Source organism: Amblyomma mixtum, chromosome 2 (genome assembly GCF_055824585.1).
Source record: "Amblyomma mixtum isolate Tamu chromosome 2, ASM5582458v1, whole genome shotgun sequence".
In the NCBI taxonomy this organism is placed as follows: Eukaryota; Metazoa; Arthropoda; class Arachnida; order Ixodida; family Ixodidae; genus Amblyomma; species Amblyomma mixtum.
This window is the reverse complement of record NC_143013.1, coordinates 269,445,810-269,472,854: the sequence shown is the minus strand read 5'-3', so window position 1 is coordinate 269,472,854 and position 27,045 is coordinate 269,445,810. Positions and strand designations below refer to the sequence as shown.

General features: G+C 45.1%; 1 protein-coding gene across 5 annotated transcripts in view; it reads right to left on the bottom strand.

Annotated features, from left to right (window-relative positions):
• The window catches only part of Mondo (MLX interacting protein mondo), a 51,490-nt gene that overhangs the window by 17,809 nt on the left and 6,636 nt on the right, over positions 1-27,045 (bottom strand). For 2 of the 5 annotated variants that reach the window (XM_089573930.1, XM_089573931.1), the window contains exons 2-12: positions 21,824-21,930; positions 21,629-21,702; positions 19,550-19,675; positions 12,876-13,008; positions 11,471-11,566; positions 9,945-10,018; positions 6,926-7,408; positions 5,526-5,975; positions 2,981-3,236; positions 2,017-2,189; positions 914-1,013 (exon numbers count right to left, since the gene is read on the bottom strand). In XM_089573930.1, the coding sequence (XP_089430056.1) occupies positions 914-1,013; positions 2,017-2,189; positions 2,981-3,236; positions 5,526-5,975; positions 6,926-7,408; positions 9,945-10,018; positions 11,471-11,566; positions 12,876-13,008; positions 19,550-19,675; positions 21,629-21,702; positions 21,824-21,930 (2,072 nt within the window). The remainder of the gene's footprint in view (positions 1-913; positions 1,014-2,016; positions 2,190-2,980; positions 3,237-5,525; positions 5,976-6,925; positions 7,409-9,944; positions 10,019-11,470; positions 11,567-12,875; positions 13,009-19,549; positions 19,676-21,628; positions 21,703-21,823; positions 21,931-27,045) is intronic. The other 3 variants (XM_089573932.1, XM_089573935.1, XM_089573934.1) reach the window with 2 other exon arrangements.

Below are 27,045 nucleotides of genomic sequence, written 5' to 3'. Positions count from 1 at the left end.
AGTCTTGTTTCAGACCAGGTTTGAAATTTTTCTTGGACAGCTGGATCTGTTTCGCGATGTCCGCTTGTGTCCGTCCTTTTCCTATGAGTTCAATTATCACAGCTTTCCTTTCCAGTGTTGTGGTGCTGTAAATTCCGTGTTTCTTCTTTGCGATGTTCGGAGGAAGGGCACAAAGCGGAGCCATATCGTCAAAAACACACCACAAAAATTCTCTTTGGAAGGGCGTGAATATCCCGGGCGACATGTATGCAACAGACAAGCGGCAGCAGTGACCGTTGGCACGGACAAAAACAGAGCGACCGAGCAATGATGACGACGGCACCTACAGCGCGTCCACACCAATCCAATCCAAGCCACCCGCAGTTCCTAATAAGCCACCAGAATTCAAAATGGCGAAATGCGGGTGCTAGCCGAGCCCCACATGGTGCCATTATGGCGGAAAGTGGTCCCGAAATGACTTGAAGGTGCCAATTTTTTGTCCGAAATATGGAACTTTCTAAGTGCAATCTGTTCGAATTAGTAGTCACTGCTATATACAGTGTACTATGGAGAAGCCGAAGGTGCCTGGCGGATGACTGAAATATGCAGGAAGTGCGAACTTTTGGAGTCCGAAAAATCCGCCGGTGGTGACTGTATGTGAATTTTAGACTCCTGCAAAGTTTGTGAATGCAATATCTCAATAATTTTTTTTTTTTTCACATAAAGTCAAATAAGTCAAAATAATTACAGCAATGCAAAGTTCAATGTCCAGTCAACCAATGCCGCATGTTAGTAACATTTACATACACCCCATTAACCATACTGCTTTCAATACAGCTGATGGGGGAGCTTGGTGTCACTGTGAAATGCATAGACATATAAGCAGCAGTGAATGCAACAGCCCTCATGTTATATAGTACAAGGTCATACTCACTTGAATTGAGCTGCTTTGAAGGAATTATGGACATGGATGACGGCATGATGGATGCTGAGCCAACGATTAGGTTGCGCTGCAGGTTGTTTGTACTGGAGATCTAGGAACAAATAGGAAAGACAGGGTGTAATAAGCCGGTGATTTCCAACTATCGCTTCATCCCTGTAGCCGAATACATGCACTGTGATAAAATGCAATTCAGCTACCATGCTTACAAATGGTTATGACTCGCCTGCTCTGATCTACTGATAGCTGGCCTACTCATGCCAATATTTATTTCTCCACGATATGTGGCATTGCAGTGACACAGTAAACAACAGGGCACTCATCACAATGAATCAGCCAGGAACAATGGCAGCTGATAAGCACAAGTTATGGAAATGGCTGCCTATCAGCATTGGAGCTGCTCTACGCAGCCCCGAAGGTGATCAGTGCTCTATTGATCACACCCTGCTGCTCGACCACAACACACTGCAACTGGAGCCAACATTTACAAATGCAAACGGCCAAGTGTGCGCTACTTGTCGCTTGTCAAACTAAATTTGGCGAGCATATATGTAGGCACATTTTTACTGCTGCTTCAGATGCATCAAGAACAGATTCTTCGCCACTCCAGCAGCTCAGCTCAACGGCATACATCCCTAAACATGCCACAGCTTAGTATGAGGGCAAGAAGCTGGTGAAATCAATTTTTTGTTGTTCAGCAGTCTGGAAAAGTATGCTGACAGGACATGCATGGTGTTCTAATGAGATTTTGTGTTTCTGTGTTGGCATAAGATATGCCCACAACTATCAGATTGTTTCTACCCGGCAATCTTATCAGGATTTTCTTCTTTAACTTTTGATAAAAAACTGTGAAACAACAGCAATACAACATCCGATAAGCTAAGGTTGCTAAGGTTGCTAATTGAGCCAAGGTGTCGCAGCATTCAACATCACAGTTGTACCCAGTGCTTATCAAGTGCACCACTGCGAGTCTCTTCTCTGCTTTGCAGATGGAATTTCATCCTACAGAGAGAGAGAGACAGCCTGTGCTCAAGCCTGTACAGCTACCATTTCAAGACTGCTGGAACGTGCGTGTGATGGTGTGGACGTAGACTCACAGCTGAGAGTGTGACTGGAGAGATGACAAAAGTCTGTGGCTGTGCTGCCGTTGCTGGCAACGGTGATGCCACAGAGTTGATGATGGTGACTGTGGCGGAAGTGGAGGCTCCCGCTGTACTGCTCACGCTGGGGCTCTCGCCCGCTGCCTGAGCTTCCCATGAGAAGCCGTTGCCTGTATGAGCATGCACACCCAGACGTGAGTTGGGCAAACTCACTTGACTTCCATGTTGCGCCTGTTTGCATTTGCTATCATGCCAATTTCCAGCGCTGCAGAAGAAAAGGTCAAATATGAAAATAGGTGTGCAGCAAATTTTTATGCCAAACTGTTCCATACAGGAGGCTACGATTGAAACGCAAACCAAGACAAAAAAGGTGAGCAAGAAAACGCAGCACGAACGTTTGTGTTCTGAATACTAACAACAGGTTCTGAACTGTACGTGGAAGTTAGCAGAGCAGGCAAGAAAAAGACAAGCAAGAAAACACAGACACGCGCATGTTTTCTGAATACTAACTACATGCTGCGAATTGTGTGTGGAAGTTAGCAGAGCATGCAAGAGAAAGACAAATGAAAAGCAACACAAAAAAAGGAGCGTACAGTCAAGCACAGAATGATGCTACTCAATTTATCTCTTTAGTGTGCAGAAACAGAGTTCACTGATACAAAAGGCAACGCTCTGTATAAAGAAATGACTATTTTATACCTGTTACACAAGGACGGACAGTTTCATATTTATTTTCTCTTTTCTGTCCCTTTACGGGTTTTTACACAACACCATAAAGCTACAGTGAGAATATACAGCAAAAAATACGGATACATTAAACAAATATGGCAGCCGCGCATGGTATGTCGAACTACGAGCAGCGCAAAACTGCCCCAAAAGTTGGCTTTCCCGCACGGCCTGCGACAACCCTTTGTCACTTTCAATCACCAAGTAAGCACCCTTGGTAGGTGTACAGCCTTACCTGTGGTTAAGAGCTGAGTAAGAACGGCACTCTGCTGCTGCAGCGGCGGAGACACCGAGTTAGATGGCACCGACCCTGGAAGCGAAGACACTGACGCCGAAAGCTTTGGCGTCAGCACCTGTGGGGGTGAGTTGACTTGGGGCAGCTGGTTCAGTGAAGTGGCCTGCTTGGCGACTGGTGCAGGTGCCACGGAGGCCATTTTGGTGTTGCTCTGTGGAGTTGACATGCTGCGAGACCTGGTCCGGCTCTTTGGCTGCTACACACGTAAGAGCAAAATAAGGGCTAAAACGCAGGCTTGCTTTCTTTCCAGCTAAAATGAAAGAGACTATGTGAAAAATTGAAACATCTGTTAATTGCACCATCCACCGAGTTAATAATGGTTATCAAAGTTTGCTCTCCAAGTTAAAAAAGAATTACTGTAATGGATAACTGCAATGGAGTGCATCTAGGAATGCTGAAAATGCCTTGTGCCTTCTCAGCATTCAAATGAAGATGCTGAAAAGTTCGTGAAAGTGCACTGCATATTTTATTTTTAAAAAGACAATGTGGACATCAAAAACTGCAAATCAATGGCCTGTGGTAAGGACTCCGTGTCCCGTGAGCGTCAAATGAAACAAGGAGGGGGCAAGTGAAGTGAAAATACAAGAAACAAAAAACAGGCTCGAGGGGGTGAAGGGATATTGAGGGTAACTCCCTCCGATTTCTGGTCTTAGTAAAAATATATTCAACGGCACTTTCTGGTTATGCCAATGTTTGTCTGGCAGCGAAGGGCGCCTTTATTGCTGAGCAAATTGCATTTAAATATTACCCCATCATTCAATTCACTCGTGGTGTCTACACTGAAAACAACACTGTGATCACTACACTCTAACTTCGATGTAACAGAGATACTATTATGAATTACTGGCTGGCTATATTGAACTCTTCCTACAAAATTTTAACGAACACATGCAATTTTTACTCCATATATCAAATGTGGTTGGCCATAAAATGGATATATCGAGCTCCCCGGTGCCAAATGATACCTGCTGAGGTGGCAGGCGGCAGGCTTCGCCGCATTACACAAGTGACTGGTGGCAGTGTGGCAAGTGCTCACACGTTTCGCACCTTTATCTCGCTCACCAACATCGCCATGAAAAATATAGCGGCATGGAGGGTTGGTAGCCAGGTGGTCAGCATGTGTTCGTGCCTATCGCATTCGTTGAAAGCATCTTGAACACAGCATCGCGGACAGTTGTACTACAGTAACCAGCTTGTGGTATGACTAAACCACCCTCGTCAACAGACATGGTGGCGGTGAAAACGATGGTAGATTTTACTCCGACGTACCATTTCTCCTAGCAGCACAGCTCGAATGTGAAAAAGCCACCCTAGCTGATACTTGGCTGTTGGTGTTGCATACTGGTGGTGCTGTGCGGACAAGCCAACCAAACTGGTGCTCGGCTTTTTTCAGCTCCCAGAATCACCATGAGCACCTTCAAAACAGCGCTAAAACTTCGGAAAATTTCTTCCCGTTTCTCCAGGAAGGATCGCCCAAGTTACCATCCCTTCACTGCGTAAATTGTGGTACTCTTACACGCGTTTATGACAAAATTTTATATGTTACCAATCTCGGCTACATCAATTACAAGATTCAACTGTATTTTGAAGTGAATGATGTAGCCTAGCCTCTGCGACCTATGCCCAAGAAACTGTGTCAATGCACTGCAGTTCACTTGCGAAACTGGCCAGTGACAGCACACCTGTATACAATAGAATCTCAATAATACGAATCTCATGGGGTCGCACAAATATTCATATCATCCATAGTGGTGCGGCAAAGTGTTTGCAACACCCAAAATTCTGCACATTGTACACACTGTACTCCAGACAGGAAATTTTACAAGTTCGTATCATCTCGAAACTTGTACCAACCATGACTGTATCATCGAGATTCTGCTGTATCATATTTTGGCCTTGTCTAACTCATAAAAGCTATCCATACAGGCCAACTTCACTTGTTCCTAGTGCCCCTTTAGTACTTCCGAAGAGTGCCCTTCGCACCTTCGAAGTGAAAACCAAATGCACCAGAATTCTTTCTCCTTCAACTTTCTCCTTCGACAATAGCAGATTGGAACGCACTCCCTGAATCGATTTTTAACTCTCCTGACGTAGAACAGGCACTAAAAACATTTTTGCTTCAGTAAAAAGGAAGTGACTCTCCTGTATTCAATTTTAAGCATGTATTTCTCTTTATAGTTGCTATGTTCATCTTTTAAGTTCCATTTTTGCTGTGTGTCACATGAAAGGTTTTCACGTGGTGTTGTAATTTGTGTTACCTTATGCCCCTCCTGCTTGGGCCAACGCTGGCCTGCAGTATTTTGAAATTAAAAAATAAATAAATAATAAATAAATAATAATAAATAACTACTGCCTTGTCGATTTGCTGTTCAAACTTCAGTTGTCTTTTTTAGTTTCAACTGACACTGATAGTACACAACAGTAAAAAAACATAGCTTTCTCAAAAGAACCCTTTTCACTGTGAAACCCAAAGCATGGTACTCACCGTGCCTGTCCTTGGCATGGCAAAGCTAATACTCTTGCCAGCGACGACAGCTCCGTTGTCGGTGGGGATGAAACTGGCTGTCACCTGGCTCATTAGGCTGCCACCGTACTGGCCTTCCACAGTGTCCATGGTCTCTCGTGAGGCAGGGTACAAGGGTCGCTTGGCTGTGGCGCCGCCTTGCACCATCTTATCTCCCATGTGGGGCTCAATGACCAGTGTGGTGCCCTGCTGCCGCAAGCCGTTCAAGCTTGCATGAGAGACAGCAGATGCAGATGCCTGCTGGAATGCCTGCAGTTCAGTTGGAGTTGGCTGAAACTGGTTGACGGGGGCCCGTGGCCTCAACTTTGGGGGTGGAGGCCGCGATGACTGCTTAGGCATGTACTGAGGGACCTCCGCTCCAAAAGTTACGGTTGCCAAGGTTGGCCTCGGAGCAGCTGCCAGAGGAAGCTGCTGGGGTGAAGGAAGATAGAACAACAAAAATTTAATACAGAAGTGAGCAACAGGATACCTCTAGGCTGCTTCTCCAGTGCTAAGCAAAGCCAAAGACTGCACAGCTTGGACTCGCATCAAAGGCTAAATCATCATCATCAGTCCGACTATGCCAAATGCTGAGCAAAGGCCTCTCCCATGTATCTCCAATTAATCCTGTCCTTTGCCAGCTGTGGCCACCGTATCCCCCCCCCCCCCCCCCCCCCTCCCCAAAAAAATGATTGACATTTGCTTTTAGCATGTGCACAGGCAAGCTTATTTGGAGTTAAAAACAGGGATCTCTGAGTTGCTTCCTATGCTAGCTGCATGCCATGAAAGTAAGCAGCTTTTCTGTGTTAAAGCAAAGAATGCTGTCAAAATTCTTGGCAAAACTGCCAGGAATTTGCAAAATTGTTACACTAAAGTGTAAACCAGACTCAAAAATTTTAACCTCAGGTGTCCATGTAACCTTCCTTTTACCACCTTTGTCAGCGCAAGTACAAAAAATAGGAGCGGATGTACAGACCACCTTCCCCACACAAGTCAAGTGAAAAGCTACTCCAATGAAGGCCTTCTTTTATTCCTCTACTGTTCACTGACACTGCCAGACTCAGTGCTCCTGAGATCACAGTGATCTGCCAGGTTTCCTATCCAGGTGAGTGCGAGCAACTGGCCTAGGCGGACAAGCATGATGCGTATCTGCTCAACTAACTACATTTTTTGTGTGAATGCACATGTCCTCACAAATTGCGGCCAGAGATTGGTGCCTGTGATGCCTACATTTTCTGAATGTGTTTCCATCAGCTTGTGCTCTTGTCAGGTGTAGAACTGACACCAACTAGTAACTACCTTTTCAAATGACTTGGGGCACCGCCTACTGTCACTCACAGCACGTGGCACTGCATGCCTCTACAAACCGAAACGGCACTTGCCTGTGCAGTCTGCTGGGCTGCAAACGCTGTGGGCCCTGCCTGTACTTGTGGTGGTGGTGGTGGCTGCTCAACAGCTAGGACCACGGGTGGCACTGTTGCGGCCTGTCGCAGGAAGTCATATTCTCCCAGCACGGGAGCTGTAGGAGAAGGCTGCTGCTGCTGCTGCTGATGCTGTCGCTGTTGCCTCCGCTGTTGTTGCTGCTGCTGCTGAGTGGCCGACGCAATGAGCCCTTCAATGCTGTTAACTGCTGTCGGTGACTGCTGGAGTGAAAGCACCGAGGAGGAGAAAGCACCCGGCTGACTCTGCATCGGCTGCATCGGAGGCTGCTGAACTGGCTGCTGCTGCACCCTTGGGGATTGGGGCTGCTGCTGGAGCTGATGACTGGGTGCAATCGGCTGCTGTCGCGCATTTCCATACACTGTAGCTGGCCGCTGCTGTTGCTGCTGTTGCTGTTGCTGTTGTTGCAGCTGCATGCCAAATGACTGCAGAGAACAGAAAAAGAAACCAGAGATCTATAAAGAACAGATTGCTCTGCACACACAAAGGCACCTGCACACAAGTACCTTGCACAACTAAGCACCCTAATGCATAGCAAACCTAAGCACAGGCCATACTTTCCAGCAAAGAACCAGCTTAAGCCTGCCACTGCCATGGGTTACATGCCAGAGCTCAGGTCAGTGGTTCCAAACCAGGCCTAAGTTTGCCCCATTCCCAAAGAAATACTGTCAACCCAGTCCAATCCAGCCCATCATTTCTAGTGCCGAAGCCACAGCAAGCTCTGCCCGTTACACCACAATGACAATACAAGTCTGACATGCACAGCCTTTTCATCGTAAAAATTCTGAGCTTTCATCTGGATCCCATCTCTGTGACTTTTACGTCCCAGTAGCAACACGTCTGGTACACAAAGATGTTTTGCAAAAGAAATTTCACAGCATGCATGCCAATCCTTTCTGAAATTGCAGACTCAAAATAATCATGCAATAGGGGATATTCAAAATTCCGCAAGTGCTGCTGATGCTGTCGCTGTTGCCTCCGCTGTTGTTGCTGCTGCTGCTGAGTGGCCGACGCAATGAGCCCTTCAATGCTGTTAACTGCTGTCGGTGACTGCTGGAGTGAAAGCACCGAGGAGGAGAAAGCACCCGGCTGACTCTGCATCGGCTGCATCGGAGGCTGCTGAACTGGCTGCTGCTGCACCCTTGGGGGGGAGGCATCAAATACATCGATCTTTTAGTAGCTGGAGGCTGAATTAGACCTTGAAACGTTTGGGCAGGTACTTTGAGAATACTGAATCCGAATATGCCATTTTTGAAATAATGAAAATTTAGCTTTTTTTTTTTTTTTGCTATTTCAAGACCAGCGTCTCCCTGTAACAATATGCCACTCCAAAAGACGGCTCATTGATTCAGGTCTATGCAATCTACACTCACAGCTGCAATTGTGTTTGGCCCCAGACAAGATGCCGAGTTCGCTATAAATGAACTACGTGGTCTACAGGACAGGCGCTAAAGGTGTGGATAGAATGTGAGAAACGTATTTTGGAAGAATCAAACAAAAAAACCAGTCTTTCTTGCTTTGTTTCAGCTGGAAACGCATGGTCAGCCATCTTGTTGGGGGCAACATTGTTATGCGGGAAAGCGCACTTGGGGAATTTTGACTATCCCCTATTGATCTGAACTCTTTCTCCCATTTCATTTTACTACTGATTTTCTGAATAACATATTAGGACCTAGCGGATTCATCAATAATGGTAATTAACGGTACAAGGTTAATCGAAACTGCACCATGAAAACGTAACAAAAACCTCTGTGAAGGTCCGTTCCCACTTGCCCAAAAATCCGGTGAGCGAAGCGGAAAGCGGGGCGGCGAGTGCGATCGGGCTGGACCGATTTCTGCCGCGCGGCGACACACATGGCGGCATCCTTCGAAGCCGGACCCATCGCTTCGGATTGAATTCTCGTTGTTGCTGCCTTTTTCAGTGCGTTCACTGGCCAGAAATGCGACACAGGTCTTTCGCTTCCTCTCACCTCGCCTCTGAGAAAACGTATAAGTGATAAATTTGGTTTATTTTGTTTATTCAGAGTGACGATTCTGCCGCTTCTAGGCTTAAGAGCAGAGTCGGTTTGTTGACAGTAATGGGTCCCGCCCTGACAACCAGAAGGCGTCACTATAGGCTATTTATTTTTGCTTCTGTGCTAGCATACGCTGAACTAAAAGTGAGAATGCGCCTGCGTTTAACGTACGTAAGCATGCATACGCTTATGGTACGTAGACAGCGTAAATTTATGCTCTTTTCTCACTATATCTGTGTCGCTAGCAGCAACGTGGTGTGGAAAGCGAGAAACAGCAGCGGCGCGGCGGATCCGCATCGCTCGCGCGTGAACAAGTGAGAACAGGTCCTTGCTTTTGCGGCAAGTGAATCCGCTTCGCTCGCCGGATTTTTGCGCAAGTGTGAACGCGCCTTGAGGCTAGTCATGTTGGCAAAAAAAAAAACACTATGAGGAGAAAATTACATTTGAAGTGCATGTGCCAGCCATTCTAAAGTTGTTGTCTCAGAAAATGACAGAATGCGAATCTTTCAAGAGGATTTCACAAGAGTGAGTAATGTCAGGATGTAGAGAAGAGCACCAGCTTTCGAGCAAGACCAAGATGGTGGCCATCAGAGAAGTGACGGGCGCGAAGCTTTGCTGCATTTGCTTCAAAGTGGCCATTTTGGTGCTTCGGAGGCATCAAATACATCGATCTTTTAGTAGCTGGAGGCTGAATTAGACCTTGAAACGTTTGGGCAGGTACTTTGAGAATACTGAATCCGAATATGCCATTTTTGAAATAATGAAAATTTAGCTTTTTTTTTTTTTTGCTATTTCAAGACCAGCGTCTCCCTGTAACAATATGCCACTCCAAAAGACGGCTCATTGATTCAGGTCTATGCAATCTACACTCACAGCTGCAATTGTGTTTGGCAATTATAAAAAAGACAGAGAAAGAGAGAGAGAAAAGCATGCACAATTTGCTAACCTGAACAGCAGCAGCAGCTTCATTGCTGAGCGAGGTTTCTTCAGGCAGTGTTGGAAGCTTTGAGTTGAGATAATCTACGAGAAGAAAATCTCACTGTTGAATCGCGTACAAGCTGACTGTTGAATTGTGTACAACATGGAAAGAACATTACAAGCTACTTTGTGACAACCCTTCTCATCGCCACGAATTTTAATGTCGTCACTTGAAACATTCCACAAGATGCTAAGTTCTAGTGAGACAAAACAAATGAGGTGTGTGGCGGCACTCATATCCCACTGCACCATCTTATACTTATAATACACAGTGGTGCACAGCGCATCCATAATGAACAAGTACCATCTGTATAAACTGAAATGCAAGCAAGTAAAAATAAACAGCCATCAGAACCTACACGAGTTTCCACATACAGCAGATGCCTTTTAAAGGGATACTGAACCAAACTTTTGGAGCTGCTTTTTTGCATGCAAACAAAAGCTTGACTGCTAAAATTGATAAATATGACAAGCATTTTAGCGAAAAAGGCGGATAACATGCTTTTTTTTTTTGCGATTTATTGCCGTATCGTTGCACCTGGTGGCCGCCTGTGGAAGCTGCGACTAGACGTCATAACACCCGCGCGCCCACCGTTCCCGCAGAAGCACGATTGCCATCGCTACTCGCAGCTTTTCTATGTCTGCCGTCTGCTCACGGCGTACACAGATATGTCAAAATGTTAATCGATGCTGTCTACATACCATAACATTCTGCATGCTTACGTCCGCTAAATGCAGCTACTTTGTCCGGACCTTGTGCCATTTCTAGCATTCTAGCTTTTAAAACAGAAGCCCGACGATGTTCACACTAGTGGCGCCATCTGGTGGTTAGGAGGGGAAGCATTGTTGTCAACAAACCGACACCCCTCTTAGCCTAAAGGGGGCAGAATCATCACTCTAAATAAAAAATAAAGCAAATTTATTACTCTTAAGTTTTCTTATGCGCAACAGCAGATGAAGCGAAAGACTGGTGGCCCATTTATGGCCAGTGAACGCGCTGAAGAAGCCAGTAACAACGACGCAACCAGTCCGAAGCGAGGTTTCATACATCGAAGGGCGCCGCCATATTTGTCGCCGCGGGAGGGTGCCATGACGTCACGCTTTCCACCTCGCGCCAACCAGGAGGGCTTGGCGCGCGCTCATGAAACATCGAAAATAAAACCATCCGCTGAAAAATATGCGCAGTGACGACTAGATTTCGGTGTAATCACATTCCGAGAATCTATATTCAGCCTTTTTGTTCAATTCTCAGATTTTGCTTCAGTATCCCTTTAAGAGAAACTTGTGACCATGAAAACTCGTTCATGTTATTAGAATTGCAAACAGAGTATTTACTGCAAGGTGCATGACAAAAAAGGAGTGAGATGAGGGAATGACACAACGTCACGTCATCCCACTTGGAAATGTGATCACAGGGGAAAGTGGATGACACTGTGCAAAGTTAAAGGCCGTGGGAAACGTTGTCACACGCACTGCACAGAGTGGGTAAATCACCTGAAAGGGGCTCCAGCGTGTCCATGAAGTCCTCGAGTGCGGGCTGCAGCTGGACAAGGCCAGGCTGGATGAAATCAGCTATGCCAGCCCTTGACGCTGCAAAGACAGCATGTCAGGCAAAAGAATAAAAGAAAAATCAGCGTAACAAAACAAAGCAGCAAAGAACTAAGTGTCCCAGCGCTCTGCAGGAGGACACACTCTTGAGCTGGCGTCCGAAATCGTTAATATGGTATTAAAGGGACCCTGAAAAGATTCCAATAGGCATATTCTAGTGCAGAAGGTCTGTAGAGGTGGTCATTCTGGGTATTCGAGTCAAACTTGAAAGCTCTCCATGCGCCATATAATATATAAATAATTTTAAAAAATCGCTGCTCGCGGTAACTGGCAACTGATTAGGGTGACACACCTCATCGCGCGTCCCTTACCCCGAAGACATTAGTGGGCAGACGGAGAGAGCGTGAAGGCTGGTTCTTCTCCCTACTGATGTCATCGGGGGTAGGGGACGGGGGGATACGGCGGGGGCGGGGGGGATTTCAATATTTTTTGGTTATAATTAAAATAGAGCTGTACCCAAAGACCTGTCATCTAGAGCTATGCTTTTTATATTGTTGAGGTACATCATAATATAAATATGTTAAAGTATTATTACGTGCCATATTAATGAAATATAATTAGGTGACATTATGGTTCACAAAATCTGATATGTTTGAATCAGCCATATAATAATAGCATAGCTCCATAATTTAGTTCTTTCCGAAAACAGTATGAACTGAAATGGACCCATAAAAATATAATGAAAACTTGCGTAAGGCTAGTCATGTCGGTAAAAACACGAAGCTGAGAAAATCGCATTTGAAAGAAGCACGCCAGCCATTCGGAGGTCGTTACAGAGGCCTTAGAAAACGGCGGAGTGCAGACATTCCCAAAAAAATTTTACAGTTGTGAGTAATACTAGGATGTAGGGAACAGCGCCGGCTTTTGAACAAAGCCAAGATGGTGGCCATCGGAGATGCAGTCTCGGGAAACGATGGGCGTGAAGTTCTGCCGCATTTTGCTCCAAAATCCTCATTTCCGCGCTTTGGACGTGTGCAATATATAAATATTTTTTAGTATTTGGAGGTCGAAATAGACCTTGAAACTTTGTAGGTGGATATTTTCTTGAGTGTATTGAACCTTGAATACACCATTTCTCCACTTTTTTTTTACTATTTCAAGACCTGCATCTGCCCTTAAATGCCCCGCACCTGGCTAGCCTGCACCTATAAGAAAGTTGGTGGGTCCTCAGCGGCACTACGGGTTCGAACCCTGTACATCCTGCACGTGAGGCAGTGGCTCTATCACTAGACCATCACTGTGGTTCAGACTGTGAACCAGCAAATGTACAAAGAAGGCAAACAGAACTTACCTATTTCCCGAGGATTCGGGAAGTCAAACGGCTGATTCAGGCTGCTAAAGAGGCTCTCTGAGAGGTCCATAAAGAAGTCTTCATCCATGGCCGCACCATGTGAGAGCCAACGGAGGTCCAAGTCCACAGGGTTCTGAATTTGGGCACTTATAATTAGTAATACAGTCGAGCCCCCTTATAACAGCTGCAGTTACAACGAATGCTTGCTTATTACGAACGTGGGTGGTGACACTGTCAAAATATTGCATTAGGGCAATGAGACTGCATCTCAGATACAAAGAACAAATGTGGCAGTGAAACTCTGTTTGAACGAATGAGGAGGCGCCATAAGCGAGGTCTTATAGTTGAAAAACTTGGGCTTTTGGTAAGCGCGCAGATTGAAGAATGCCTCCGGGCGTCTGTGACACCCTCCTCTGAAAAGTATGCGGGGGCCCAAAAATGCAGTAAATCTAGGTAAGACCTTGCCGACAAAACGGAACAGGTTTTACAAGTGCTGCCGTTGAAAGTGCATGCCTTGAAAGGTGACAGCTGCACTGGGGAGAGCTGCGGCAAGCGTTTATGCTAACGTCCTAGTGTGCACGAGGAGGAACGGCAGAGGTCGGCAACTGCTCCTTGTCATTAACAAGTCTCATGCACTCTGATGCTTTGGGAGCAAAAGGATTTGCCGGGCTGGTTGGTTCACTTCTGAATTAAAGAATTAACTGCGCGAAAGGGTTAGGATGCCAGGGAGACACATTCACGACACTTAGAAGCGCAGACTGACAACTTTATTTTTCAGGATAACGCAAGCTGTATTTAAGCGCTTTCTGTGACAAGCCGGAACATTGCACAAGATAAACTCGAGATTATGCCATCTTCGAATTCTACACTAAAACATGAAAAACATAAGTGAAGCTATCACTGGGCCGGCCCTCCCTATCAAACAAGTGAAAAAATGCTCTGCAATGCATACATGGTTACTAAAAGTGATACAAACAAACAGAAAACAACTCCCGATGAGATGAAGAATCAATCTTTCTAAAATCAACAATGCACAAATCTTTCTACAGCACTTGAAGCTTGCGTCAATCTAAAATACAGTGAAAAACAACAAAGTCATAGGTCAAAACCAAGAAGAACGCACCATCTCTGCGACCCTTACAAGAAGGCGGCATCAAAACAATGAAAACAGTGAACAACACTACTTCATGATCTAAAACCATAGCTAGCATTTGTGCAGTATCTCAGAAAAACACGGTGAAAAAAAACCCGAGAAAATGGTTTCGTGTAGGTTGCCCTGTTGGCAAGTCTTTTGCCACTCTTTGTGAGGTTTGAGAGACTTTGAGCCCAGGAAGAAACTTAGAGTAAGATTTTCCGGTTTGAATCTGTTTTCTTCATACCTCGGCACCAATAAAGGTGGCTCAATCACACTCACACTCACGGCCACTCGCACTCACATCCACTCATTCATACTCACACTCATGTCCACTCACACTCACTACCACTCACTCACATTCCCACTCATGGCCACTCACACTCACGACCACTCACTCGCACTCACACTCATGACCACTCACACACACAACCACTCACACTAGCACTCATGTCCACTCGCACTCACACTCATGACCACTCACACTCACAACCACTCACTCGTACTCACACTCATGTCCACTCCCACTCACGACCACTCACTCACAGTCACACCCGCACTCATAACCACTCCCACTCACAACCACTCACTCACACTCATGACCACTCGCACTGACAACCACTCACTCACACTTGTTGTTGGGCTAGTTGGTAATACATACTTCTGAAGGACCAGCGCACAAAACACAACGGACAAGAAAAAGGTGGTACACGAGCTCAGCGCTCCTGTCCGTCGTGTACCACCTTTTTCTTGTCCGTTGTGTTTTGTGCGCTGGTTCCTTCAGAAGTACACTCACTCACACTCATGACCACTCACTCTCATTCAAGTTCATTCAATCTTTCCTTCATTGCTAACAACGGAGGGGATGAGAGATTTATTGCCGCGGCCGATTGCCCTCGTTGCTCCCCTAGCATAGCCTGAGTCGCAAAGATGGGGCGGCGAGCAGCCCAGGCTTTGTCGGGCTATTGGCCAACAGTATCGATGCTCTAAGGAAGTGGTCACTCATCACGCATATTCCATGCACCGAATGCTACGCACGTGTGCTCCTGGGCTTGCTGCTGAGGCGGTGAGTGCCTGTTCAGCGTCAGCTAAGACGCTTAGACAATAAATCTACTCCACCTTGGGGGATTCCCCTGAACATCTGACCAATTTCAAAATATACAAGATATTATTCAGCAGTAGTTTTTATTTTAACGTGTAACATCGGCAGAGCAATATACGGAATAGAGAGGATAAGGCGCTGGTTTCTTCACACTCAAAATATGAACAAAGGGAGGGGAAAGCGTCAGGGTGCTTGCCAGCATTTCCACAAAAGGTCTCGTCTTCACCCAGACGAAGACAGCCCTCTTGTTGAAACGTTTGCAAGCACATTGAGGCTTTCCCCTTCCTTGTTCACCTCGTGAGTACCTGCAGAGGAAGGCAGTCACTGCGTCGCGAAAGCATCAATGTAACATCGCGCTTCCAGAGTAATTTCCATTCTCTCTAGACCCCAGAAAATGTGACAGATTTGTTTTTTGTTACTCTCACTGCAAAAAAGAACCTGAAAGCTTGCCTCAAAATGACCCGGCAAAGTAAACAGTTCTTTGAACGCAACATGATGGGTCTTCGGTCACTAAAAAACCTGATTGGTCATAGCACTGCACTGTAAACAATGACGGAACAGGTCCGACAGAGTAAATGTATGGCGCAGACTTGGCGATTAGGGTGCTTAGATGATTGGGGGGGGGGGGGGGGGGGGGGCTTCCCCCTTTCTTGTGCGCGCGGCGATGACGGTATCTAAGTAACAATAATGAGTTTGCCTTGACAATAGTCTTGGATGATGTCTAATTACCAATATTTTGACTTCCTTGACAATGACGTTCCGTGACTCTGCATGAACACATTGGAGTCAAGTGGCGACTATGAATACTTTTTGCTTCATGGAAAATGGAGCGTGTTTTTCAAATGATCGAGTATTTTCCTCACGGAAAGGAAAATGGCTGGAATGGGGCGCAAGTAGAGGATTTCTTCGCGTAATAAACAATGCACAAGTAATACTTTTGTTTGGGCGAGTTGGTTCATCTTTGAAAGGGTACGTACTTGGGCGACGACGGGACACAACAAAGGTGTATGTTCCTTTGTTGGGTCCCGTATTCTTCACGCAAGTACGTATTCGTTCAAACAATGCTCAGCACCGTGAACTTCACTATCAACATGGGGACGAAACAATCATTTCTCGCGCAAATTAAAAATAAAATATTACCATTTTGTATATCTCCTTGGGCGTCAAAGGCATCACCATGTCTGATGCCATGAATAAAAAAAATAAAAACCACATGCTTGATCTGCGATGCTGGGCGCCTTCAGGTGCATGATAGAAACATACCGAAAAGCGCACTTGGTTTTCGCGTCGTTTTCGGGCGTGAGCTGAGCTTGTGCAGTTCAATAGCGGCGCCAAGTAGGTCAGATTTTCGCGTGGGTCCGGCCCAATCAACAAATTACGGGCAGAGCAGAGTTGGGAGGAGCGTGGCAATATTTTCCTGTCTACCTGTCTATATTTTCAGGACTGGGAATGAGAAATTCGATAAAGGATGTCAAAAAAAATCGTAGCAGCTCATTACATCCGCGAAGGGTCTGCGCCCGTGCCAATGGTGAACTAAAAATGCAACGAAAGATTGCCGTTTCCGTGCCAGCGGAATCCTCTGCTTCAGTTGTCGAATGACACCGGCATGATGCCTTATGCTGCCTCGGGCGTCCTCAGTAGTGAAAATTGACTTCCCTCAGCTGTCAACAATATGAAGATAGCTAAGCGGTCGTCGCGAAACATACGTGGCCGCCTTCGCTGTCGCGTCCACTCACCACTCACATCCACTCACGTCCACTCACTGCCACTCACGTCTACTCACAGCCACTCATTGCCACTCATGTCTACTCACGTCCACTCACGTCCACTCACAGCCACTCATTGCCACTCATGTCCACTCACATTACTCATCAACCATGTCCACTTGCCACTCACCTCTACTCATGCTCGCATCCACTCACTCACACTCATCTCACTTACACTCACATCCACTCACTCACACTCATAGCAACCTATGCTAACATCCACTCCCTCGCACTCACACTCATGACCACCGTCACTCATATCCACTCACTCGCACTCACACTCACGTGCACTCACACTCACAACCACTCACTCGCACTCACACTCGTGACCAACCACACTCACATCCACTCACTCGCACTCACACTCACGTCCACTCACACTCACGACCACTCACTCACACTCACAGACGTGAGTGTGAGTGTGAGTGAGGCGATATGAGTGCACTCATGAGTGAGTATGCCGACCTATGGTTTTCTTTGAGGCTCTTTTCTTCCTGTCTTTCTTTTCGTTCTACCTTGGAGGTTTTTAAAAGTTTTCTAGTAGCTTTTAGTTCAGTTTGGAGGTTCGTGGGTTTATCAATGTGACTTTTCTAGAGTTTTTTTCACCGTGTTTTTGACGAAGCCTTCTGAGATGATGCACAAGCGTTCGCTGTGGTTTTAGATTATGACATAGTGTTGTTCACTGTTTTCATTGTTTTGATGTTGCCTTCTTGTAAGGGTCGCAGAGATGGTGCATTCTTCTTGGTTTTGACCTGGTACTTTGTTGTTTTTCACGGTATTTTAGATTGACGCAAGCTTCAAGTACTATAGAAAGATTTGTGCATTTTAGAAAGATCGATTCTTCGTCTCGTCGTGGGTTGTCTCCTGTTTGTTGGTATCACTTTTAGTAACCATGTATGCATTGCAGAGCATTTTTTCACTTGTTTGATAGAAAGGTCCGGCCCAGTGATAGCTTCACTTATGTTTTTCTGAATTCGCAAAATGGCATAATCTCGAGTTTATTTTGTGCAATGTACCGGCTTGTCACAGAGAGCACTTAAATACGGCTTGCGTTTTCCTGAAAAATAACTTGTCAGTCTGTGCTTCTAAGTGTCGTGAATGCGTCTCCCTGGTGTCCTAACCCTTTCGCGCAGTTAACTCTTTATTTCAGCTTTGGGAGCTACGTTTTCGTAAGCTAAAGGCTGAACACAAAGGCCTGTATAACGCGTGACGTTTTGTTTTCATGTGATGAGCGTGCAACCAAGCATAAGATTCAATTGCGTGATCGGTACTGTGCATGATTCGCTTGTTGGGGGCTTGTTGAGCTCGATCATGACAGAGCGAAAAGAATACGAGCTCCAATGCATGCGTGGTAACGTTTCAACACACCACAAGTTGCCTTCTCTAGCTGTGTGTCACACGTGCTCCTCGTCACCTAATTCCAAGCTCAACATCCAGCCACCAGACATGGGTGTCATTCCCACGCTCCAGATGTCCTCTCATCGGCGCATCATCCAGCTCGTGTTGATAGCAGTTCATACACGAGATGGCAATGTTCCGGTTTGGATCGGATATCTCTTTTTCGCTGCTGTGAAAATGATTAAGGCCATCTGGATGAGACCAACTACGAAGTGCATCAGGAGTTGCTTCTGTAAAGCATGCTTTACGGAGCAATTAGCGACTGAGAACACTGTCGAATAGATTTATCGTTTATGGGGGTTTAACGCCCCAAAGCGACTCAGGCTATGAGGGATGCTGTAGTGAAGGGCTCCAGAAATTTTGACGAGCCCCTGGGGCTCTTTAACGAGCACTGACACCACACAGAACATAGGCCTCTATAGAATTTTGCCTCCATCAAAATTCGACCGCAGCGGCCGGGATCAAACCCGTGTTTTTTGGATCAGCAGCCAAGTGCCACAACCACTGAGCCATGGCGGCGGCCACTGCTGAATGTCCGCGTGATTAGAAGCGTAAGGATTTTGTATCAATGTGTTGTCAATGCACAGATGGCCAGACATGATTTAGCCTGAGATGGCTTCGTTGGTGCGGATCATGACAAGGGTATCGCGAAGACATACACTGATGAAGCAACTGTACACAAAGCATGAGCGCTGCCCTACTCCAGACAATATGATGACGATGATGAGGAGGTCAATCTGCCACTAACTGCCGTAAACGCTTCAGCCAGGATTGGTTGTATCCTGTTCTTAAAACAGCCTAACTGTTGGCACTTACGGCCTCGGCGCAGAACATGAAAGTATGACTTCCCTTGAAGGCTTAAAAAGCGCTGCGTTCCGACGCACATAACGAACTGTCGTAAGAAATCAACACCAGTTTCGTTGAACTTCGTACTGCTGGCATCAAAATGAGAAATACACTTAATATGAACCTTGGGTACAACGAATGTAATCCGTGCGACTGTCACGCTTGTTATAGGTGGGCTTGACTGTACTACACACAGAATGTATAGTGTCAAGAATGAAGTTACCACATTAAAGAATACTGTACCTGAAAACCGTATTCTCGTAGGAAGAAAAACATAATTTGAATTGGCTAGTCATGCTGCACAAGACAGATACGCAAATAGGTACTTTTTATAAATTAAAACTATCGCAGAAGTAATTTGGCACTACTGTGCACATTTTAAACAAGGCACTTGGTGAACATTTGCAACAAAGAAAAATGCGTGACTCACAGTGCTGGAATCATCTGCAGTCCTAAACCGCGAGTTTTTCTTGCAGAAGAACATCCTCCACTTCTTGTACTCAGCGGTAATGTTGCTGAAGTTGCGCTTCCAGTACTTGCCCTCCATGACAATGGCCTGCGGCAAGAGAAATGCTTCAATTTCTGTATCTGTCAGCCAATAGTCGATACCACGCAACAGAATTCGTTTTACTTTTCGCACTACATGATACACAATGCAACCCTCACCAAGCCATTTCTAATTGGCTCAAAGGGCACTCCAAAACGCCATGCAGCCAACCCCTATCCACACTAATACCAGCATAGGTAAAGTGGAGAAAGTGCCCCCAAAGCAGCCAACAACACAGCTGAAAGTTTCCAGCTACGGCGAAAGAGCATGCGAAAATACTACTTCCCTTGCCCAACAGGACCACGAAATATGTTCCCAGCAAAACTTTTGCAAAACATTTTGAACACAACTTCTGCTCACACTATGATCACAGTGGGTCACGCAATGCATTACTCAATGACACTTTTACAGACATGGCGTCCTTTTAGATGTACGCAACCCATCATTTTATTTGCTTTCTCCTTGATATACTACACAGAGGTAAAAACACACAAAAGTGGTTTGATGTCAAGAAAATTCCGGGGAAATACGAGCCCTGCATAGTCCCTGGTCCGCGAGCTCCTACAACACGTGCAATGATGCTCCAAAACGGAAGTTGTGACAAACCAAGGCAAGATGAGCTGCAAGCAAGGGCACCGGCTGCTGACAGCAAAGGCAGTGGTTGAAGAAGCATCACCCATACATGGGAGAAGATTAGTAATAACATGGCAACCACGCGGATGCCAGAAGGGAAACAGTGCCAAAAAGAGTTATCAGAAGAAAAAGCCAGAGAAGCATGATAAGCGCTGGCGCCCGATTGAAAGACACAAGTGTCCCCTGCTATCAGAATGGGCAAAGGGAGCAAGGCGGGGGTGTGGGGTGTGGGGAAGGGAGGGGGGGGGGGGGGGGGGGGGTCAGCGGCGCAAAGATCATGATGGCCATAAACTTGGAACAAGACCTCCAAGATGCAGCCAAAACAAACCAAACTGAAATGTCCTAGAGAAAAAAATAGCAATCGGCAAAATAAATATGCGTGCTAGAAAGCTGCAACTCGGATGATGCATTTCATCATCTCCCTAGTTAAAAACCGCGAGGGAATGGAGCTAGGCCACTTTACACCGCAAGGAGTCAATCTGATGCAGCAACAAAGCTGGAATCCACACATGTGCAGCGCTGCTTCATGACCCAGCTACCGCCCCAACTTCATTCCAAGGATGCCACTGAGGACAGCTGAGCAATGCAAGAAGCAATGATTGATTTGCCGCAGGGCCCTTACAATGCTTCTTGAGTAAGAAAACAAAGAAAAGGATGTTTTGAAATGCACTTGCAAAACATTTAACACTCTGAAAACATTAAGCCTCCACTATACCTCTCATACGAATAATGCTGCGCCTAAGCTCAACAAACTGCAGAAGTTTGCAAACTTGCCTACTCGAGGGCAAGCAAATGAGTACTTGCACTGAATGCGCATGTTTTTCATGTTTACACAAGGCATTCCTCGGAAGATGTCCCATGTTCTTTCCTGCTTTATATTTTACTACTAATTAAAAACTAGACAAGCTGGTTCATTCTTACAGGAAATATCGTGCAGAAAGCACACAAGGACGACAGAGTGATTTGTTGCTCTTGTCTGTCTTACAATAAGAACTTTCTTCGGTTTATACTCCAAACTGTACCGGATGCCAAATGCTCTCCTGTCATCTTGTGCATAAGTCATCACCATGTATGCACTGCACCTACGCATCTGCTTTCTTGGAACATAACTGCAGCGCGAAAACCACCAACACATAAGGAAGGAATACCCACAGACACAGGCAATCGCTGCTTGGCCACATGCTTCACATGACCCTGTGAAACAAATGTTCGTGTCTGTGGGTGTTTCTTCCTTAAGCGTTTGTGGTTTCACACTGCTATTATGTCCCAAGAAAGTAACCAACCTTGTTTTACCGACATATCTGTTTCACGAGGAAAAGGAATACTTGCCTCAGGTTTGTTGTGCGTGTCTCCTTCAAGTGGGGATGCAAACTGACATACGTAAGGACTTCTTCTGGCCACAACTGCACGCAAGAAGGTTACAAGATACACAGTCAGCAAGCTGAGACACTAACTGCATCGGTGCAGCAAGGAAAACAGAGCCGCTGCTTTCTCCAGCATGGACCACCATAAGTAAGCACTCACACTGCATGTGCCATGCTCGCCAGATGATATTGTTCAACCGAATCTTGTCCTTCAGACGCAGCTTCAACCCCTTGAAGGTCTTCCATTTCGGCGATGTCAACTTGCCACTGAGAAAAAAAACAAAAAAAAGAGAGAGAAGAAACTTGAGAATATCTGTTGCAATGGTATGCATGTGCCACAACACAGACAAATTTGTGTCCAGGAAAGTAAAAACAGCGCTAAATTTTACACAAACCAAACAGAAAGACGGACAGGACGGGCGCTAGACGAATTTGCAGCTTAGAAAAGGTGCACCGTGTAATTAGAAAAAAAAATACAACAGCAGTTGCTGTAAACCTGACAGTTCGTTTAGCCAGCCTCTATTTAAATGCCAGTGCAACAACTTTAAGCTGTCTTTCCTTTTTGTTGTGAATGACGGTATCATGACTTGTCCCAACCGGAAGCAAGAGTCACGAAAAGAAGTTAGCAACGGTTGTGTAAAGTGGCTTCCACAGTAGCATCAAAATAACAGGCTCCCAATGAGAAGAAAAAGGAAAGAAAGGAAAAAAGAAAGAAAGAGAGGTACACTGTCTCTTTCTTTTTTTCCTTCTTTTTTTCCACAGCTTGCAGCATTTTCAATAGAGCACATTGCTTCTTATGGCCCTATGATCCCTATGCATCCATAGCAATGTGTAGCAGTGCCCCCAAATGTTAGGAACCTGAACAGCAATCCCACTCCATTCTGTCAGAGTTTTTAATACTGTGGCTGCCCTCAGAGGCATAGCAAAATTCCAATACGAAACAGCCATGCTGTGCAGCACACATAGCATTAGCCCAAAAAGAGATGCACAAAGATGGCTATCAAAATAACACATCCACAAATGCACAAACAATCCAGGGTCAAGCTTCACTGATGCAACAGCACATTTTCCACATAACGTTTAACCAGTCATTCTTGTGATACAATCAGAATATGTTTATCAACCTCTTCACCCAACAGGTACTCGGTCCCTTCAGGCACAATATGATGAGATCATCTACAATATCAAAGGAGTAATCTGCTTCATTAAAATAACAACTATGCTCAGAAACCCTCAACTTCACCAGCCAGCCCTATTCAAACAAGACTGGTCAATCTACCATGTTATAACATACACAGTTAATAGGTGCCACTGCTTCTCACTATTCGGATTCAATTTATAGGAATAAGTAATAACGATACCAGCAAACCTGTCACAGCAAAGTATTTATTGCTGCCTAGTTCTTCTCCCCCATTATGAGTGCACGAACAGCAAAACTGTTCTGGCCTTAGACTGCTTCCCAACCCTTGCCAAACCACATTTCAAGGCATTTTACGAAGTACCTGCTGGCATGTTTCACTGCTGCTACTTTCTAACTAATTCAATCTCTTCCCAGAATCGAGGTCTTTTCAACTGTTCATCGGTCCTCTTGCTCTGTTACATATGTCCTCCTATGCTCCATGACACCATGCAAGCATTGTGTCAAATGCCTTAGCTACATAGCATCTGGCAGTTCAAACCGGAGCACAGACTGATGTCAATGGCCATGGAATGTACTACATCTACAATGACATAACATCTTTCTACCCTTAGAGCCAATGCTCCTCTTTCTGTCCCACCTCCTCCACCTATCAACACAAAGTACTGTTTATACAGAATAAACTCTTTTCAACCCTGTTGCAAAGTTAACTGGCCTTTGCATGCAAGCTTTAGTTTTCTATCTTTGAACTGTAAACAAAAACCAACATTTACTTTTAACTTCCAGCGGCTAGTTAGGTTTCTCGCCACCCAAAGTTCCTTGAGCGTAACTTTGAGTACTAGATTTTGAAGCGACAATCAAGTTCCTTGAACCTAGTTTTGAGTTCTGAGATTCTGAAGCAGCAATCCTGTGAAGTGAGGCTGCTTTTGAAGTTCAGCTCTCCGGGGTGTCAGTACAGGAAGAATTGCTGCTAAAAATGTATGGACTTTCAAAAAGTGAGGTCATGCTTGTTCTTTAAGCCCTTTAAAATTTTTACTGCCACAGTCATTGCAGCCACAACACTGCTGACGAGCAAGCATTCCCAGGCAACTACTCCAACAGTAACTTTAGAACCCTTACAACACAATCCAGTTCTGACCACATGTTTATCACATGTTAAAGCATGGAGGCCACTGCTGTGTAGAATCTCCAGGGTGATATCAATCAGGGGCACAGTTGCGGAGTGGCCAACCAATATAATGTCCCCCCCACCTCCAACCAGAAACTAAAATATGACTGGCACCACGTAAAATAGCTTCCTTCTCATCTAACTCCTTCAGACAAAACTCCAGCCATTAAAATTCTTGGCTACGCCACCAAGCACAATGCTCATGCTCAAAAAGTCGGGACACCTCAAACGAACCTGCAGAGCAACTTTCTAAGCAAATTAAATGATAAGAGAGCAAAACGGGTAGTTCATGTCAGCAACATCATTACGCTAATATTATTTCTCAATATATCTACAATGCTTAGTGAGACGCAACATAAGTAACAAGGGAAAAAAAGAATGTAGCCTCTCACATCCGGGTTCATGCTGAAAAACTTGACTAGATGATACAGAATAGTCTCATTCATCCAAACATTGTACAGGTGGCTCCAATACAAAAGGAAACATGCTATCGGCATTTAACCAATGATTACTCCATAACTATGTGTGGTAAGCACACTTTTTCTCATTCTCTAAGCAGTTTTCCTCTTGGTGTGAAAAGACATTTTCAGCTTTACCACAGAAATAGCAACAAAATTGTTTTATTTCATACAAGCTGGTTGTTCCCTTTCATATAGGAGGTACTTGTTAGCGTCAAAATGAATGTGAACAAGCCAACTGAAAGGGGATAGCAATACAAGAGATTTTAGTTGAGAGAGAAAGAACATTAGTGCATTTCATTTTCAATTCTATGGCATGAACAGTGCTGCGTGGACATTCTTATGGATCCTGCCTGTATTCCTCTTTCAGCACCCATTATATTTTATTTTAAGTTTTTGGGTCCCAGTTATCCTGTTTACATTTCATTTGGTGTTGACTGCACCTGTAAACATCTTTTTTTATTTATACCAGAGCTCTAGAACAAGTCAGTGCACATTACTGTCTTTTAGATTACCACTTGGCTTGTGTTTCTCATGGCGGAATACTTGGTTGGTTGGTTTATGGGGTTTAACGTCCCAAAGCGACTAAGGCTATGAGAGACGCCGTAGTGGAGGGCTCCGGAAATTTCGACCACCTGGGGTTCTTTAATGTGCACTGACATCGCACAGTACACGGGCCTCGAATTTCTCCTCCAAAGAAATTCAACCGCCGCGACCGGGATCGAACCCGCGTCTTTCGGGACAGCAGCCGAGCACCATAGCCACTGAGCCACCGCGGCGGCACTGCGGCGGAATACTTGGCTTTACTGCTCCAATGATCTTCTACACCACCTATATCTTTTTCACTCGTGTAAATGACACTATTATACCAGTCTTTACAAGGACACATTAACCACAATAAGGATTCAGAGGAGAAGCAACAAGAATTCTCACAAGCATTTCCATTTACTACTGTGGTTAACAGATACACAGTTACGACTTCATAGTACACAAAACAGGAACTTGCGATCATCACGCAAAGAATAAAAAAAATTGACTCATCCATTTCAGAGCTGGCATTGTCATAATAAGTAAGCAGCTTTCATACTTTACTGTTCAGTCTCGCAAATCCTCAGCATACTGTTTGCATACTTTTTACTTGATACTACAAGGAGCTAGGATAAAAAGTTTGAAATCAACATGTTCTCAGTAGGCAGCACTTTCCGGTGAATATGTCTGGCAACAATGTGAGCAAGCCATGTGAAGAAAAAGGAGGAGTGAATGCATGACTTCCAGCCAGCTTCCAACAATTTCTAGTCTCACTTTCTGACCAATGTGAGAAAAACAGGAACATATTCGTAGGATAAAAAATTGTTTATTGTCTCCGGTTTTTCAAGTTTGTTCAAGGCCTTCTAGTTGGTCTTTCACACAACTTGGACTGCACTCTATTTCAAACATAGCAGGCAACGCTGCCAAAGCTAGCGCGCCTGTTCGTGCAGGCTAAATCTGCATGCAAAAAGTAGTTCGCCATACAACCAAAGCAAACACAAACATATTTCGTATCGACAAATCTTGAGTGCTGTGACTGGCACCTCCTGGACTTCGTTTTACCTCTTGCCACATTTTCGTCCTGCGACTTGTCGAGATTTCGAGAAGCAAAAAGTACAAGTGGCGGTATGATACGCGGTTGTAGCGCGAATCACTTGTACAAAATCCGCGCCAAAAAAGTAGTTCACTCTCCGTGAAAATTATGGCCAGAGAGCCCGAACACTGAGCGCCTCACAGCTTCGACCGTGATTTTCAATGCTACCACATCTTTTTACATCACTCTTTGTAGTCGTCTAAACAATGACCGGAGTTTCGAGAAAAACAAATGATACGTGGCGGAGTAATATGATTTCGTGGACGCACTACTTCAGCAACCTCCGCAGCATTGCCTGCTATGTATGAAACGGAGTACAGCTGCACAAAATGAACCAAAATGGCAAATTGTGGAGTAAAACATCCCGAGGCGACACATGGACTCTATGGGACACTGTAGTAGAGGGCTCCGGATTAATTTGGACCACCTGGGATCCTTTAATGTGTGCTGACATCGCACAGCAGATGGTCGTTTTTGTATTTTGCCTCCATGAAAACATGGCCGCTGCAGCTGGGATCAAGCCCTTGTGCTTCGGATCAGCAGCTGAATGCCAAAGCCATTAAAGCCATAGTGTAGCGGATCATAAAATGGACCGAACGTTAATCGTTAACAATTTGCAATGTGCCGACTCCTCAAATTTTAATGTCGCTAATAAAATTTTGATATTGGCTATACTGACAGTGATGTTTTTCTTTGATCCCTTGATAATTTCGCCATTAAAGGGTTAAAGACATTCCTTTCTAGTGTTTGAACTCACCTGCATGCAAAATATACAGACTGCACTAATGGTGAAATCCAATTAGTAGTAATAACCATGAGTTGTGAAAATGTGAAGCTGTGAATAAATATTGAGAACATCATGATGTTTTTAATATGCCTATAATGCTTCAAGATTAATGTATGACAGCAGCGACCACATTAGCCATGAGCAATACCATTCTATTTCCAAGCCATACAAAAAAAAAGTGTTCAATTATCTACAGGGTGTTCCGTATTT